Consider the following 17,790-nt stretch of genomic DNA (forward strand, 5'->3'; position numbering starts at 1 on the left):
GATCTCTATAAGTGACTCTCGAGAAACACCGAAGCAAATGTAACTATTTTTTACTGCACAAAAAGACATTGTGCCAACTATTCAGACCTGCGTGAAGGCTAAAGGCTCACAACGACCTACTGAATTTCTCTCTCACTCATATTCTATTAATAATTTAAGAAATGCACACATTTGCAAATAAAAACAATTGTTTTTACTGCTGTATCGTACACACAGACACGTATACAGAAGCTACACAAGGCGCTGACACCGATACAGCCTGCAGACTTACACTGCTCTCCACGGATCTCTGCCTTTCTGTTATTTTAATTATTAATAAATCCGACAAGAAGGAAAGAGCCTCATGATCTCATCTGAAGATGAGAGGCAGCGCTGGGAGGGAAGCAGAGAGAGAAAGACAGAGAGAGAGAGAGACCCGGAGAGCCAGACAAGCCGACCCAGTCCACCTGGCCCCTGCCCTCAGAAAGCAGACCAGCTCCGTGGCTGGGGCTCAGGCATAGCAGGGACTCGTACAGCCATGAAGTTTACTGGAAATCTCCCGAAAGCACCAGGAAGCCCAGCGACATTCCTGATAACCGTCACACACTCTAATTTGCTTTGGGCAGTTAGATCAAGGTTCCTCTGCAGGTAATAACGCAGTTGCCGTGGGCTCCTGCCTGTCAGAGGCAGGCTTCCCGCTGCCGCTCGTCACTCTCGTCATTGACGAAAACGGAACCCATGGTGACGAAGAAAAACGGCATCAAATCGTCACTCTGGCGAATTCAATTTTCAAATGACGAATTTTGAATTTTCGAAAAGTCGAATTTCATTTTTCCCCAATTTTCAACCGTAGCACCCGTAGGGCTTAATGTAGAATAAAGTCCATATTCCTTGTATTTCGGTTTATATTTTTTTGACAGGTGAAAGTGTTTATGACCAGATATATGTGTGAGAAATTTGGTGATTTTTGTTGGCTGTCTTGGTACTTTAAGTTACATTAAGCCTTTTCCTTATAATGGGCGTCAAAGGGGGGGAAAACGCTTAACGTAAAATAAAGTCCATATTCCTTGTATTTCGGTTTATATTTTTTTGACAGGTGAAAGTGTTTATGACCAGATATATGTGTGAGAAATTTGGTGATTTTTGGTGGCTGTCTTGGTACTTTAAGTTACATTAAGCCTTTTCCTTATAATGGGCGTCAATGGAGGGGAAAACGCTTAACGTAAAATAAAGTCCATATTCCTTGTATTTCGGTTTTGATTTTTTGTCAGGTGAAAGTCTTTATGACCAGGTGTGTGTGTGCGAAATTTGGTGATTATTGGTCGCTATTTTGGTACATTAAACCACATTAAGCGTTTTCACATTAAGTCCCTCTCAAAGGTACTATGAAACACCGGGAAAGTATTAGCTTACCTTATATATATAGTAATTAGAACATTATTTCCGAAATGCATACTATACATCATGTTTTCAGCACGCCAGCACGCAAATTTTTACACAGTATTCACGATTCTCCCAACAACAACAACATCAAGTAGACTCGTGACTCGCCCATGCCGTTAGTTGACCAATCACAGTGTGGCTTGTTCCAAATATGGAAGACGGGATTCCCCATGCTTTGTACCCGGATGTACTTTTTTAGTATTTCCCCGCCAAGCTAGCACCTGTCAGATGAGTGAATCATGTCGAAACAGCCTGGACTTTTAGCATTCGGGTTCTCTAAGGCTGCAAAAGGTGCTGATAACGGTGCACCTCGCACTGAACGGTCGTGAGTTTAATGATTAATTTATTAAGAAGCGGCGATAGAGTGACTAAAAAAAACGGATGCTGAAAAAAAAGTGAAGAATTTGATTAGTAGAAGCAAAAATACAAAGAAAAGTGAAGAATTGAAATCAAACTCCAGGGGGAACCCTGCAGAGGTCGGCCATTTTCACGCCAGCCGACACAATTGCCGGTGGTGTCTGGTCCGGCTGACTCTCCACGGCCTGCGCCGGGCCCCCACCACAACATCCTGGTAAGGATTTTAGCAACAGGCTAAGGTCAGTTATCCAACAGCCTCCCTCAACGTTGACTTAAGCGTTTTCATTTACAGCTTGAAAGCCTTCAGCATGAGATTTCACGATGGTGTTGCTCCTGAAGATGCAGACCAGCATGGCTCCTCAGTCACCTCCTGGGCTCTCGGCTCCTCACCGGCCATTTAAACTCTGGTGCTCCAATGTCTCTCCGCTGCCATCCTACCCAGTAACGGATGATTCATGTAAACCACTGCCCACAAGTGAACCCTGCTCTTCTAAAGCAGATCTAAGTGATCTAATGAAATCCACATGGATTACTGCAATCCACCAGCATTTCAGTATCCCCAACCCTGCCCAAGCGCATGAATTAAACCCAGCGGACTCTCGGAGCAGACATTTTCAGTTCCTCATCTGTGATTTCATTCAGAATGCAAACCTGACATTCGTTTTGAATGTCGACGCACTAAAACAGTATAGAAAGTAGACCTTTACTTTGTCAATAGCACTATAGTAGAAGAACATCATCCAAAAGGGATGATCTGGAGTGGGCAGCTAGACGTGCTTTTTGGAAGCTCACAGGAAGGCGAATCCGTAGCACGGATAAACAACAAAGGGGACGTGGTATAAACACAAGTTCAATACTGATAATTGCTGGGGGATCAAAGCCTAAGCTATTCCGCTGCTTATCACGCTCTGGGGGGAAAAGCTTCCGTGTCACAGTTTTATTTTTTCTGAAAACAGAAACCTCTCTGTGACCTACGCTCTGGCAGACGAGAACGGATAGCACGCAAATAATCTTAAGTAGGAAAGTTTTGTTTATGTTCCACCCCTGTTATCCTATGTTTTTCGTGTAACAGCCTTCACAAGCTTAAATAATTTCTGCAAAGCATTTTGGGAAATGAAAAAAGATCAAAGATACAGGAGTTCATGACACTGGCACAGACAACACCCCGGCTGAAATCTACCCGATTATTTCCCCCCACCTGAAATGGCACGAGAGGGCGATTACCGCTTAGCTAACCCATGAAAGCCGCGTGGCCGTCGTCGTGACGAGGGGATACTGACATTCCACTCAGAACACTGCCTACTAGCAATAGCAATGCCTTTGCAATTCCTGTGAAGACTAAACACAGAAATGCAAATACTGAGTGCTTGAGACTCGAGAAGCAAACAAGCGGGGGGGGGACAGTCAGAACTTCAACACAACAAAAGGGGATTTTAAATGCATGGGGGGGCACAAAGCTTTATTTTTGTTTTTATTGGGGCCGGGGGTTTTGTTCAACACGAGGGCTGGTAGCGACCGGCACTGTAGAGGCGGGGTGTGGGGGGGGGGGGGGTCCTGCCCAGAGGCAGACAGGAATGGGGATGGTGGCGGGGACAGGGGTGGATTTTTAAGCTCGGTGCATTCTCAGATTCCTGCACACTTAATACTGAGATCACAGCGCAGTTTAATGGGCTGCTGGCGTGCGCAATTAATGCTCTGCTGCTGAAATCAATCAAGAGGCGCAGCTCTGGAGACAGGCCCCCGCTTCCACAGCCGTTCCATCTGCACCACACCCCCCCCCCCACCCCCACCCTCAGGATAGCACACGCTTGCTCACACGCGAAAGGACTCTTGCCCCCCACCGAGAGATGGGGATTTCCGGCATCACGGGACGTTTCGCGTTGCAACTTCCTGGGCGCCCATCGGACGTCCGAACAGGCGGGAAGCTGCCAGCCATCCAGGCATATTAAACGATGCAAGATAAAAAGGAGCATCGGCTTACTAGGCAGCACGTGTTCTAAAGGGACGCGGTCACGCTCCACCCAGGTGGCCGCGCTAGGACCAAGCGTGTGCCAAGAATAGCCCCCCCCTCCACCTTCCAGATAACCTTCATCTCCCACTAGCCAGGGCGCCCCCTACAGGCCACGCTGCATGTCCCGGTGCTACATGCCAGATGCATCAGCGCCGGCAGGTCGGCCTAGACCCGCTGCCCGTATGGCCAAGCTACTCACAGTTTCTTACAGAACAAAGCGGCGGCCGCTGCGTTGACCTAAAGCACCGCCTAACCGCGATTCCGACATTCATTCAGGTTTATTTTGGGGGCTGGGGTGGTCTTTTTTATTTTAGATTCCTGAGGTAGCAGAACGATGACCTTGCGATGGAGCCGCACCATGTCGTCCGTTGCCAGGGAGATGGCTAACGTCTCAATGTCATCCGGCTCTCGGCCGAGAGCCGCGGGGCGAGGGGAACCAGCCGGGTGGATTCGCACACGCGCACCGAGGCGTGACGTGTCGAGCCACGTGCGAGGATACGGGTGCGAGTGAAAACACGGATTGGGGGGGGAGGGTACACAATGGCATCAGTCAGCCGGTACAGTGATGCTTAATTCATATACCCACCCCCCCCCCCCACCCTCAAGCCGGCACTCAGCATCATGCTGTCTGATGCAATCCGCTACCAACATACCGTGTGCTCTCAGACACAAAGAGCCAACGAGCACTTTCTTTAGGGGAGTGGGGGGGGGATATCTCTCCACATGTCTGCCAATCCCCTTGCAGCCAGGTGGGGGGGGGGGGGGGCACATGCTAGTAAACATCCCCACACTGAGCAGCCGGTGAGGCTCCAGCCCAGTAACACACATTCACGACCCCTTTGTAGAGGTGCTGGGGGGGGGCATGCACGCATGCAGCTGTCAGCTGACGGGGGGCCATGGCTAACCACACTCGCTCTGTGTGTGTGTGTGTGTGTGTGTGTGTATGTTGTCTGGGCACTTGAGTATTTGATGGTGAGTGCCGGTGTGTGTGTGTGTGTGTGTGTGTGTCCAACGTACACATGATGGCGTGTGCACGGCGTGACAGCTGGTGCACCCGTCTGTCTGTCTGTGTGTGTAGGTGTGTTTTTTGGGGGGGGCAGCACGCACGCACACGCGCACACACACACACACACGCACACACACACACACACACACTTGCTGCTTAAATACAGTGAGTGTGGGGTGGGGGGGTCCATTTCTACATGTGGAGGTCCTTCCTGGAGGGGTGTCTGTGTGACTGCACAGGCCTGGTACTTCAAGCAGCGTTTGCACACAAATGCATGTGCGTTTGTGTTTACATACACACATGTGGCGTGTTCATGCATGTGCATGCGTGTGTGCCTGTGCAGGGTAGAGTGGCGCAGTGTCCCCCCCCCCCGTCCTCCCGCTGGCTCCCTGGAGCCGCCTGTTCAATAATTCACTCCCTGGCTCTCGGGCTGAGGCAGCGGGGGGGGGGGGGAGCTCCAGCTGACAGCGCACACAGACAAAGCTGTCACACTGGAGGAGAATCAGGTGGGCTTACAGTACCACGCCCCCCCCCCACCCTACCCCCAGATACCCGTCACAGACCGCCATTCCAGCCATTCCGACAGCGAATCACCTCGCCCCCCCCAAATCACAGCAGGGGGTTGCTAAATCACAGCTATCTGGGAAATCCCTGTGAGCCCCCCCTTCACTCAACAGGAGCAGCCAAGTCGGTCACTGCAACCCCCCCCCCCCCCAAAAAGATAAACACACAGCCTCTTTATATACAAAGGAGGAAGAGGTTTGGATAAAATACAAGAGCCCCCACTCCAAATCTACCCTCCGTAAGCCCCCCCTCTCCTCATCCTAATCATCCACTCCCTCAGCATCTCGGAGAAGCAGGAGCAGCGGGGGGGGGGGGGCTGGCACCACGACTCCCGCCCCCACACCCCCTCCGCCGACACCTTCCCGTACCACCTTCCTCTTCTGTACTCCCTCACACAAATGCTGCTCTTCATAGTCACGGCGGCATCAAGGGCAGATGCTTTGCTGCCCCCTCCCACCATCGGCGCACCCCCGCCCCCATAAGACCTCCTAGTGACAACACTAATGACACAGACAGACCTGTCCTGCCCATTTAATTTGGCTGCCCGACACCCCCGAAATGTGCCGGAGGGTGTTACTGGCACCCCTCCACAGTGAACCACACGCCCTCACTCTGCCACACAGATATCGACGAGGACTCGAAGGCGGCCTGTTTCACCAGGCCAATCAGATCGCTGACAGCCTCTTGCGGCCTGATGACCGATGAATCGTGGCGCGGATTAACCGATCCCGCCACGATTCTGCTGATTCTGTGATCTAGCAGGATCAGAAAGCTGGGGGGGGGGCGCAACTCCAGAAATCTCCCACACCTGCCTGCTTGCCTAATCTCAACCCTGTGGTGCTCCAGTGATCAGAAATGGTTACAAAAGCCAAATTAATACAAATACAGACAGCCAAGGTTAAGCCAGCCGGTCTGCTCTTCAACCTGAAGTGTGCTTTTTGATATACAGCTATATAATCTTATTTATAGAACACTGAGCGCGTCGCATGCTGTTTAAGGGCAAACAAAAGCACGACACGTTCCACCAGCCAAACCCGAATCCACACGGGCGGGTGGGACAGGAGCCGCTGGCTACCTACATCATCATTTTTGTTTGTTGAGCTCATGGCGATTGTGCCACTCCCCAGCGAGAAGTCCAGAAGCCACGCCCCTTATAGGACCCGCTCCCCTCTCAGACTCACCTGTTGTTGAGGTGCTTCTCTTCCAATTCATATGGTTTCACAAACCACTTCCCGATCCGCACAAAGTCCTTGTCCATCAGGCACCTGGGCACACGGGACAGGGGACATGTTACACAAGCAGGGCACAGCAGCAGACAGCAAGGCGGCTGACCCCAGTCGCTATCACAGCCCCCCTGCTAATACATGACTTTGCTCCAAAGCAACACACATTTTTATGAGAAAATCAAAGCAATCCAAACGTGAAATCTCAGGATTTGAACAGACGACCTTCTGATCATGGCCACAGAGTTCTAAGCTGCTAGGCCACATACCACTGAGGACAAAGTGTTCTTCTCGCATACAGCTTACCCAGTACAGGGTCAATGTCAGCCTAGAACCCATTTGCACAAGGTTTAAATTTCATATACAGTGCTAGTCAAAACTTTGGACACACCTACCCATAGAAACGTTTATTTGTACTATTCTCTATAAAGTAACATTAATTATGAACTGACCAAAGATGTATTAAACCAAAAAAATTATTATTTGTTGGGGGGTCACTCTGTGGGGGGGGGGGGGGGGGGGCTCTGCTCCCGTTCAAATCCCTGCGTCAGCAGAGTGATACCACCACTGGACCCTTGAGTGTGGCCCTAAACCCTAGATACTCCAGGGACTGGCTGACCTACCGTCTCCTCTACACCAGTTTGATGGGGTGGCCTCCTGGGATGCTTGTCCAGCTGTCCTGAAGGAGCTCCCACATATACACTGAACACTCACTGGCCACTTTTCCTTCACTCTCTGGTCAAACTCCTCCAAAATCATATCTACTGTGTTTAGGTCAGGTGGCCAGGTCAAGTGATGCTAATTTATCACTCTCCTTTAAAGCAGCTTGGTGTGTCCAAACTTTTGACAGGTACTGCATGTATAGGTTTAAATTTCATCACATATGTCCTGCAGATAACTGGCAAAATGACATACATGTATTTTATTTGTAAACAGAATGGTCAGAAAATTCAACATTATGTGCTTCAGTAAATTCAGTAAAAAATCTTTATTGCACATGAGATCATGTGATAGTGCCAATAAAATTTGTATCTGATATTAAACTCTTTGGGCAAATATGATGTCAACTGAATTAAAAGAATCCAAGTTAGCTTCAGCATTACCATTGAGCATGATCTAAGAGGAGTCTACACACTGAGTATTTTAAAGGTCTAGGAATATGAGAAAAATATTACGACAAAACTGTAAAACCGTGGTGGGAAACATGGTAAATCTTTCACTCTGAATCGTGTTTGGCAGCTGCACATGCTCTCCGCAAACCCAGCCTCCGCAGTGCAGCAATTCAAACTTGTGAAACAGGTTTACAAGCTTGTTAAAATTTTATTTCTTTGATCAATTAACTATTAATTAATTGAATTAACACAAGTTGAGATTTATGACAGATGATAGGGTTTCCACGGGATTCATTTATTAGTCAGACCAAAAAATTCATTTTAAATAATGAAAAATATAACAGCTCAACCCAACTAAGGAGGATTTCATACAAATGTCAGGATCAAGTGTAACAATGGGAAATACAGGAACCTGTCCGGTGTCTTAAGCAGATCAAGACGATGATCATAAAAACATTACAGACCAAACAATCAGCCCTGAGCACTGCAAACTCAGACTGCGTGTGCAATATATAGCAAACTAAGCAGAAAAATAAGGGTGAGAAATGGCATGTATACAACATGCTTCTGAATCGACAGCAGTGAGACAAGTAGCTCAGCACTGAATTAAATATTCAGAACCAGCTCAGCTGATTAAGGAAGAATATAAACCTTTTGACCCGAAACCTTTTTGACTTGCCAGGGCACCTGTAGATTATAGGTTTCATCTTCAGGGAAACACTTCACTGTACTATAGCATTAAGGTGTGATACGGCAGTGTCTCTCAACCCAGTCCTCGGGGACCCACAGACGGTCCACGGCCTTATGGTAAAAGGTGGTAAAATACTGCTCAGTAGATACAAATAACCCAGTTACTAAATTCACTGAGATCCTAATCCATGGTTGGCTTAGGAAGGATTGTGAAGAAGCACTCAACTTATTAGACTAAAACATTTCCATTTAATTGAATTTCACTAAAATTTATTCAGTTCTGTCTTGTGCAATAGTTGAACGTTTAATATCAATGTCCTCCGTTCAGATTATTCATTAAATATGACTTCTTTTAATGACTCTTACAGGCCAGTTGATCAGAGTCTGGCCCCTGAATCGTTTCTCGGCAGGTACTGGTGTGAGCCGGAGGACAGATCGACCTCCTCTTCTAGGATCTTCCATGTTGCCGTTTTCAAAACAAACCGGCACATTTCTCTGGCTTTCTGGTTTGTGGAAGGGAGCATGGCAGGGATGTGGAAGGGAGCATGGCAGGGATGTGGAAGGGAGCATGGCAGGGATGTGGAAAGTGCCCATCTCAGCATGCTCAGACTGGGACAGCTTGGCGGGCGGCTTACCTCTCCAACAGGTTGTGCACGGCCTTAAAGAGGAGAGTCCGGCACTCATAGGACAGCCCGCTCTCCCAGAGCCCCTCCTCCTCCACTGAAAGACAAGACGAGCTGTTAGTTCGCATAAATCCCCCCATTTCATCACAGCAGATTCTTAAACATGACATTGGCTGGAAGTGTCTGTAGCTTTAGATTCTAGTTAAAACTATGCTTGAGTCTTAGAAGGTGCCATGACAGGACAGGGAGACGGGCATCTGCGTTTCTTTATACTTTTGATTGTCTATTAAGATCACAGCGCAGTGCCATAGCTGTCCTGCACCTCGCTGGGGGCACTGACTGGGCAGCTCAGCCGTCCCGTATAGCCACACGGCTGCCTGGCATGCTGGACACTGCACAAGGGGGGGCACGTGGGGGGCACCGCTCACAGCACTTTAAAAACCCGCCGCTACCACCGCTATCCTTTGTTCTCACGGCAACACCTGGGGGTTGTGTAGGCTGGCTTTCATGGAGTGTTTTCTGTTTACTTATTGGGGGAGGCAGCACACAGGAAAAAGGGCGTCGGGGAGTCCGTGGGGGTGTGCGTGGGGGTGCGCCCGCGGAGGGCGGCCGCTGCCCGCTCCTGTCCTGTTGATGCTTTTCCCTCCCTTTCCTTCACACTGAATGAAATTTCCTTACTCGCCAAAAAAAGGGAAAAAAAATTCCCCAGTAACCATGGCAACACTAGCAGTAAGAACACAGTTGCCCAACATCTAGCTGTGCGCCCCCACCCATCCTCCTCGTCTCTATTGCTTCCAACACAACCCCCCCCCCCCCCTCCTCCTTCCCTCCTCTTCAGCTCCAGGGCTCAGACAGGAAGCACAGCCCCAGCCAGATATTCTACAGGGAGCAGGGCTCCATGAACAGCATGCCAAGTCTCCGGCAAAATCCACCTCATTAGCTCGTCCCTCTCTGTGTGTCTCTCTCTCTCTCTCTTTTAAATTCCTTCGCCGCTCTGGCGATTTGCGTCAAGTTCCCCCGCTCACTACTGCCGGGCCCTTTCTGAGGGGCCGTGACCCCAGCCCACACCCCCTCCACGACCCCCCTCTCGCAATCACCACCACCCCCCCGCCCATCCCCCCCCCCCACCCCACCCCAGCCCTGGGGGCCTCAGTCACCAGCGCTGACGGAATCTCCAGCTGGTCCCTCCCACCCGGCATCACCGCAGCAACACAAAAATGCCCTTCATGCAAGCGCGGCGGCCTGACGGCCCCTCCCCCTGCCTCGCTGTGGTCTTGGGTCGGGGACGAGTCACACGGCAGTGTCGGAAACCTTCCCAAACCCCCATTCAGCTGATGCAGATCTAAGGACCCCTTGATCTTTTTCAAATAACAAAATGAAGCTGCAGTATATCTTCTGCAAATGTTACACCTGATCTTTCATGATCTTTTTAAAGACATTAACGATGCCCCATCAGGCCACCCTCCCACACTTCAAAGCCGATACATCTGATAGGTTAACAACTGCTAATTTTTGTTTTAGCTTGAGCTTTCAAAACATCATGTTTTACATTTAGAACAGGCAGGAGGAAGACAGTCGCATTCTCAAACACTTTGATGATACAAGGCAAGTGGGCCCCTGGCTTACAAACCGCAACGTCATTGTGGTGCGGAATCGCAGGCTGGTCACACGATTATAGCGCCACGGATCACCGGGGCGGGACCGGGACAGGTGCTTAACTAAGACAAAGGCCAGGGGATATGACCTCAGAGACGTGGAGCTGAACCCTGTGAGAGGGGGAGCCTGCTTCATCCCAACATAGGTCTGTGAGAACCAAATGCCCCCTAACTCTCACTTCTACTGTCGGAAACGGGAGAAAAAAAGAAGGAAAGGAAGAAAATAAAAGAGAGGGGAGAATGAGAGAGAGGGATGGCGGACTGCTTGTTGGGACTGGTCCATGCTCAGGGGCTGTGGATGCTAGATCTCCTGAAAGTGCGTGTTCACCTATTGTACGCACACACATGCTGTTGGGGGCACGTGCTTGTAACGAAGGCCCCGCCCCCCTTCTGCACAACACGGTTCGGCTACCATACGCCCCCCCCCCCCCCCCCGATGTAAACAAGCTCTGATGGAACTGGGTCGTGGCTCTTGCCCTCAGCCGAGCCCTACATCCCCGCAATAGCTACCTCCCGTCACAAGGGGGAGCTCGGGCCAGCACGAGCCATACACAAAGGCAGCTGTTGAATGAAGCAGGAGGGAAGCCTTCAGGGTAACAGCGTTTCTTTGACTGCAGGAGTAGAAGAGGATGCATGTTTGCGGTTGGGGGGGGGGGGGGGAGGGGTTGTTATACTTCAGGATAACATCAAAAAACAAAACCGAAAAAAAAAAAGACATGAAGTCTGCTGTCCTCCAGATAACTCCCCTAAGAGAGGTTACGTTAATGATGCGAATGCTAAGGTGAGAGACCAGCACTACGGTAGACGGGCACACTGGATAAAGCATTAGGGCTCATCATGACTGTCTATGGGCCTTAAAGGTTGTGCTAGGGGCAAGGGGAGTTGCTGTAATCTGATAGGCCACAGTTCGGGTTACACTCAAAAATACATATGTACAGTATGCATAACCGATATAGCAGGACACACAAAAACACACATAAACAGAAAGTGCAAACACAAGCGGTCACAAACGATTCAGACACATGGAGGGGGGCTGTAAGGTCACCTTGATCTTATCGGCAATGGGGCACGTCACCCTGAGCATTCTGTAAACCAGAAGGAAGTCAGTGGTCTGGAGTTTAAGGAACCAAACCGGCACTGCCCCCTGCCGTAAAAGCAGATATGACCGCCTGAAAACCAACTGTAGGCCCCGCATCCACCCTTTAGCATGTTCCCCAGCACCGGGACAGCGTTCAGCACCGCATTTCGGCAACTGTTGCTCCTCGATGACATCAGATAGACCCTTGATGCTTGTGTGATGTTTGCACAATGTCGCGGCGATGTTGCGGTGTGAACATCACATTTCGTGTTACTACAGAGACCGCAGAGCGTGCACTGACACAACCACCCCGTGAGGACGATAGTGGTCAAGGCGGCCATCTCTCCCGTGTTCAAGCTCGACGAACAACACAGGTATGAATAAATGATATAAATGCTAATGATGACGATGAAGATCCTTAGAGCCTCAGCCTAATTCTCACCGGAAGAACTGACGGCACATTAAACCATAAACACCAACCGGCAATAAAACAGTCATTAAGAGCCCGCCTGAACAAACCAAACAAAATATTCACAACTCATTAAAGCCTATTCAGTCACCTCTGGAACCTACAAACCTCCAATAAAGACACAGTCGTTTTTGGAAGAGTCAACTACACAAGTTCAACAAATCAGTCATTTCAGCTGAACTGACATTAAATAGTTTTTTGTATAGGGCCCTGTAATTCATTACTCAAATTAAACTCATTCAATTCAATACCAGAATGCTTGTATTTAACTAGATAAGATTCACTTAATTGGTTAATTGTCTCCTTTGTGTGCAGAGGCGCAGCCCACAATTACTGGCAATACCTGTTTGCAGGAGTCTTCTGGATAAACGCAGTCACATCAAAAGCTGGGGCAGTGTGCTTTAAAACAAACAAACAGTCTTAATACTTAATACTTGTCTTCGGCTTTTAAACCTTGTCACTGAATAAAGTGCTCTATCCCCTTCTCTGCACACAAAACCACAGATCGCAACGTTAAAGCCTGAACTTTGATGAACCCTGACGCCTCACAGAGGATCAGAAGAGTATTAATTATGGCCCAATAGAGTTTATTTTAAAAAACGCTTTTTATCGGAAGCAGGGTGTCCATCCAGCCGACCACGAGTCACCCAGAGATCATCCTGAAAACAGCAAGCTGTCCCCGGGACGCAGGCCGAGACGGGGGGGGGGCGTGGCTCAGCCCTTATGTAATCACGTTTCTGTGGATGGCTGCGAAGGGGAACTGTGGACACCGACATGGAGCAGCGAGCTGAAGCTGCAGAGGATCCAGCGTGCGGGGGAGGGGGCGCGGAGGACGGGCACATGCCCAGCGGAGCCAACATCTATTTGGCCTTGGAAAGCCACAGCTTTTTTTGGTGATTTATCTATTTCCAGCAGGTATTAACAACTGGCTTTGTGAAGCCGGCTTTCCCCACACTCCAAACGGCTCGGTTCAGGCCTCGTGAAACGCCACTTGTTTGTCCGACGCACGTATACGCTTCCTAATTTGTGTCCACATAACACATGGACATAAAGTCACCATGAGACCTGTTTGGACTGCTGGGTGTTAAGGTCAAAGGGCACGATTAAGTGACATCATACTCCCCGTCCCTGCATGCCAGTCCCGCCCCTACGAGTGACATCATCGCCGTGGTGCTACCAGTCCCCTCGCCCTTCATGGCTGCTGACTTTCAGTCGCTCTTCTCCAGCATCTGTTCCTCCTGGCTCGCCTGCCGGAGCCTTGGCTGCGGCTTTTCCGCGGGCCGCTAATCGCCCGTCACCTTCCCAGCGCCTCCGCGCGTTCCCGTAACATTGCGGAAACGTTACCAGTCAGCTGGGCCTCCTGCGTGTTCTCCAGCCCTGAACCAATGTCACAGAAAGAGTCCACCGCCAGGTCACCGCCCCAATCCCATGTTCGCCAGTTGCACAGCGTGACGCAAAATCTCCACAATTGTCATTGGCTTGGGCATCCTGACCAGAACATACAGGCTGCAGTTAGCCTTTTCGACCACTGAGGGCAGTAGTCCGTCACCCTGCCTGAGCCACTGCAGCCCTGGGCTTTTGGTCCCTTGACCCTGTTGGCCAGCAGGTCACAAGCGTCTTCGTGAGGTCAGCCCAAGGACCCGGAGTGTCAGAGAGAAAGCAACTTAAAACAAAAAAGCACAGAAATCTGGACTCAATTAGGAGGCGAGTGGTTACAGCTCTGGCTGTGTGTACTGGGCGAGGTTCCCCCACTGCTGCCCATGTTTGGGGTTGGGGGGGGGTTGGGTCAGATTACATAGCGGTGTGTTCCCTTCCGGGCCAGGAGGTGAAACTCCCTCCATCCTGTTCGCTTTGCTTTTCCTTTTTGGCAGCTCCCAGTTTAGACAAGTGAAACAGCCCCCACCCCCACCCCCCCCAGATTCTAGTGAGGTACTGGAAAGTGGGGGGCGGGGCTAAAACAGCCAAACAATTGATGAGACATTGACACGGGTTTGAGCGAGCTGGCCCTCCAGTTCATGCAGAGAGAGCTCCTTATGGCTCAGGAGTGAGTTCCTGGAAGGGCGTAATAAAGAGGAGCCGATTCAACCGTGGAGATTTCAGAACATCCACCTGGTTCTAATAAACCAGAACCACAGCTGCCAAGCTATTCACCGCACCGACCACCACCGGCACCATCCTGGCCAGCTACTGCCTGACTACCGTGGGGGCCGACTGTCATCGACCTTTCAAGCATGGTGAAGGAGGGACCCTCCAAGCCCCGGCAAGACACATAGCCGCCGAACATCACCCCTGCCAGGGGCATCTCTGGTCTGTTTACGCCAGAACGAGCCCAGCTGTAATCATTTGGGCGTGCCGCAGCCGAGCGGCGGATCACCGATACAAGCCTGTTAGCCAGGCATCAGGAATGCTAACAGATTCGGTGAAACTGACACCCTCGCTCTCCCGTGCCGGAGAAGGCTGACGGACCACACGCTGGAGAAGTGTCAGATTACACACCGGCAGAGAGGCGTATTACACGCTAATGGACAGAGTGGCCAGGGAGAATCGCAAGATTAACTATAGATACCATTTCGCGGCCGGGATTAGCGGCTAAATACAACCAAAGGATGAAAGGTTCTTTTAAACAGACAAGCTGACAGATCAAATAAAAACAACATGTAGTATGAATTATAATGGGCACATACAAAAATACACAAAAAGTTTTTTATTTTTTGCTGTTTTTAAACACAGCCCCTGAATCTGTGCACCGATATGGCCGCTGGCTAATGCCGACGTAGCAGATAAGGGCCCCATGCCAAATCTGAAAGGTTGACCCATCATGTGCGATGAATTTTTCAGCAATCGGAGCCAATCAGCACACTCTGGATTCAGCAGCAGAGCGCTGTGGTTAAACATTTCCGGTCGCTGGTGATAGACGCAGCTTCACTCAGGCGGTGTTCATATTTATTGATGCCGTGTAAGTTCCTACTCCATCTCCCCCAACAGACACACACAGTCCCCCCCACTTCCCCGTCAGATAATCAACGTCTCTTAAGCAGAACCACTAAAGATTCACTTTCCAATCGGCGCCAATCTTGGCGAGCTCGGAATTGGCAGCAGCAATCGGCAGGGCGGCACCGTGAGTGTTTTTTACGGCCAGCGGCGCAGGGAAACCTGAGAGCACTAAATATCGCCGGGGCAGTCGGTGACAGCCGACTCAAGCTTTCCTCTGTGTGGAGCGTGGGGGTTGGGTGGGGAGGAGAGGGAGCATGGTGGGGGGAGGGGGAGGGAGAGAGGAACTGTGGGGGCTGGGAAAACGGGAGGGTTTCACTGGACCTTGGAGCCTGGCCAGCGCGGCCCATAGGGAAACGCAGAGCCAAGGGCGGACAAAAGCCAACAGTGTTACCCGACGCAGTTGCGTAACGTGACAGTCACCCCACCCCGCACCCCAGCCTATTTGATCACTGATCAGCAGACACACCCACTGGCATGGCCCACCTGACATGCCAAATCTAATCTGCCTGATTTGATTGGCCCTGCCTCTCTGGCCAATCGTCCTCACTCCTGGAAAGTATCGGGGGGCCATGCGTCCTGAGGTAGCATTCCTATTGATTTTAGAAGTGAACATCCGAACAGCCAATGAGAAGGCAGATGCCAAAAAAAAAAAGATATCTGCAGCTGTTATTTCCATCAGAGCTTGGCGGAAAGAAAGACCTTTTCGACGACCAATGAAAAGAAGGACGACTCAATTATTACTCCGTGGCTCCCAAGTGCACCTTGAACCGTAGTTGGAATGGACCTTGCGCAGGGAATCTTAACAGCTAATGAGTAAAACGCTCTCTCTCACGTGTCCACTTAGGGAGCTCGATTTTTTTTTTTTTTTTAGTCGGCGGCAGAGCCAAAAAGCAAGACAGAAAAAATGAGCGACATATCTTAGTCCAGTCACCTGAGCACAGAGCACGCGTTTGAAACGAGACCCAAATCTCGGATTAGCAGATTAAACAGAAATGCAGAAAAGACCCGAGCGTGTCGATTTGTTTACCTTCACACAGAGCAAAGCGTGAGAGACGGAACGTTCCGATGCCGGCACACGATGTCGAGCCACCCGTGGCTTTCTCAGGTGGACCAGTCGGCCCATTTACTTCCGTGCAAAGACAACGTAAATACACTGAAATGCCCGACATTCCGGTCCTATGAATGCTACACCAAGGAGCCCCTTACTAAGTGCACACTATGGAGCAGCCACCCCCCCCCCCCCCCAAAAAAACAGTACAGCAGCTCACCCCCCTCCAAACCCCCCCCCAGAAACACATCAATCACATTTTTATTTGGTATGCCTCATATTTTTTTTTCTGTCGAGCCGCAAAGCAACTGATATCCTGGGGGAATTTTCAAAGTATTCCACACCAATATTACAGGGGGGATGACCACCTCCGCAAACCCTTTTCCAGTTTCAGTTACTTACACAGGCAGCACACATCTACGAAGAAAACAGTCTGTGGCATTCTGGGAAATCTGCACCTTATTAAATAAAGCTGATGCATTTGTGCAAAAGCGAGGGCCAAGATGGACGACAATCACAGAGAACAGGAGAAGTGGCGACCCCTCGTGCCGTGTCCCTCGGGGGGGGGACATTCATGCTCCTCTGCTCCTCACCTACAACTGGTGAGAAACCATTGGCGTGCCTGCTTCTGCAGACTTATTTTTTCACTTTTAAAACTTTTTGCACACTGTCTAAGAACATGCCATTTTTATGCAGTGCTGCACTGTGTACAAGGTCGTAAACTCACTCTAGAAAAAAAAAAAAAAAAAACAAACACACACAGATCTTATGTAACTTAAAGCTCCTGAGTAAAATTTCACAGGTAATATTTGATTTTTATGCACTGAAGAGGAAGGGCCTGCAGGTGCCTCGCACATCTCTAGGGGGCAGTATCGCCACCACAGCCTGCACGCAGCATCCTGGCGGAACTGTCCTGCCCTCCTGAAGCAACGAGACTCCACCCTCCACCGCAAACCTACCCAATCAGAGTCACCGAGCCACAAAGCCCCGGCTTCTCCGCTGATGCTTTTTATACCATCTTTACTGGCTATAGGGCCCATTTTCTCTCCTCACCTTATTCCAGGGTATTTATTGATATACTTAATCATCATCAGATATTTGCTTATTTATCAGGTCCACCATTTAGGAGGAGTTCTCCACGGTGTCCAGCAGGGGTCGCTTGCTGAAGTTTGCAAGTCGACACTACAGATGCTGTCAAGGGAGGTCAGATCTGAAGACCGCATCACGAGCCCTACAGGTAAAAATCCCGCAGGGGGCAAGACGCAACCCTACAGACCCCCCCCCCCCCCCCCCCCCCACCTCATGCATGTGCTCTTAATTAAAGTACCTGAAGACGTACAGAAAAGGCATACGGATTCCCTGATCTCCCAGGGGGGGTTTCGGGTTTCCACTTTCACATCTGCGGTCCCCGCCATACTCTCACATGTGCATGCGGGGGAATGCACAGGATTCTTGCAAGATTTTAAATCGGTCCTATTTTGCCACCTGTGCCTCCCACATCAAAGGCGCGAGAGCCGCGGTCGGAACACTCCGACCCG

General features: G+C 50.3%; 1 protein-coding gene across 2 annotated transcripts in view; it reads right to left on the bottom strand.

Moving 5' to 3' along the window:
• LOC111847461 (mediator complex subunit 13L) overlaps positions 1-17,790 on the bottom strand; it is a 60,098-nt gene that overhangs the window by 20,268 nt on the left and 22,040 nt on the right. For both annotated transcript variants that reach the window (XM_023818654.2, XM_023818653.2), the window contains exons 3-4: positions 9,021-9,105; positions 6,542-6,625 (exon numbers count right to left, since the gene is read on the bottom strand). In XM_023818654.2, coding sequence (XP_023674422.2) covers positions 6,542-6,625; positions 9,021-9,105 — 169 coding nt within the window. The remainder of the gene's footprint in view (positions 1-6,541; positions 6,626-9,020; positions 9,106-17,790) is intronic.

Source organism: Paramormyrops kingsleyae, chromosome 7 (assembly GCF_048594095.1).
Source record: "Paramormyrops kingsleyae isolate MSU_618 chromosome 7, PKINGS_0.4, whole genome shotgun sequence".
Classification (NCBI taxonomy): domain Eukaryota; kingdom Metazoa; phylum Chordata; class Actinopteri; order Osteoglossiformes; family Mormyridae; genus Paramormyrops; species Paramormyrops kingsleyae.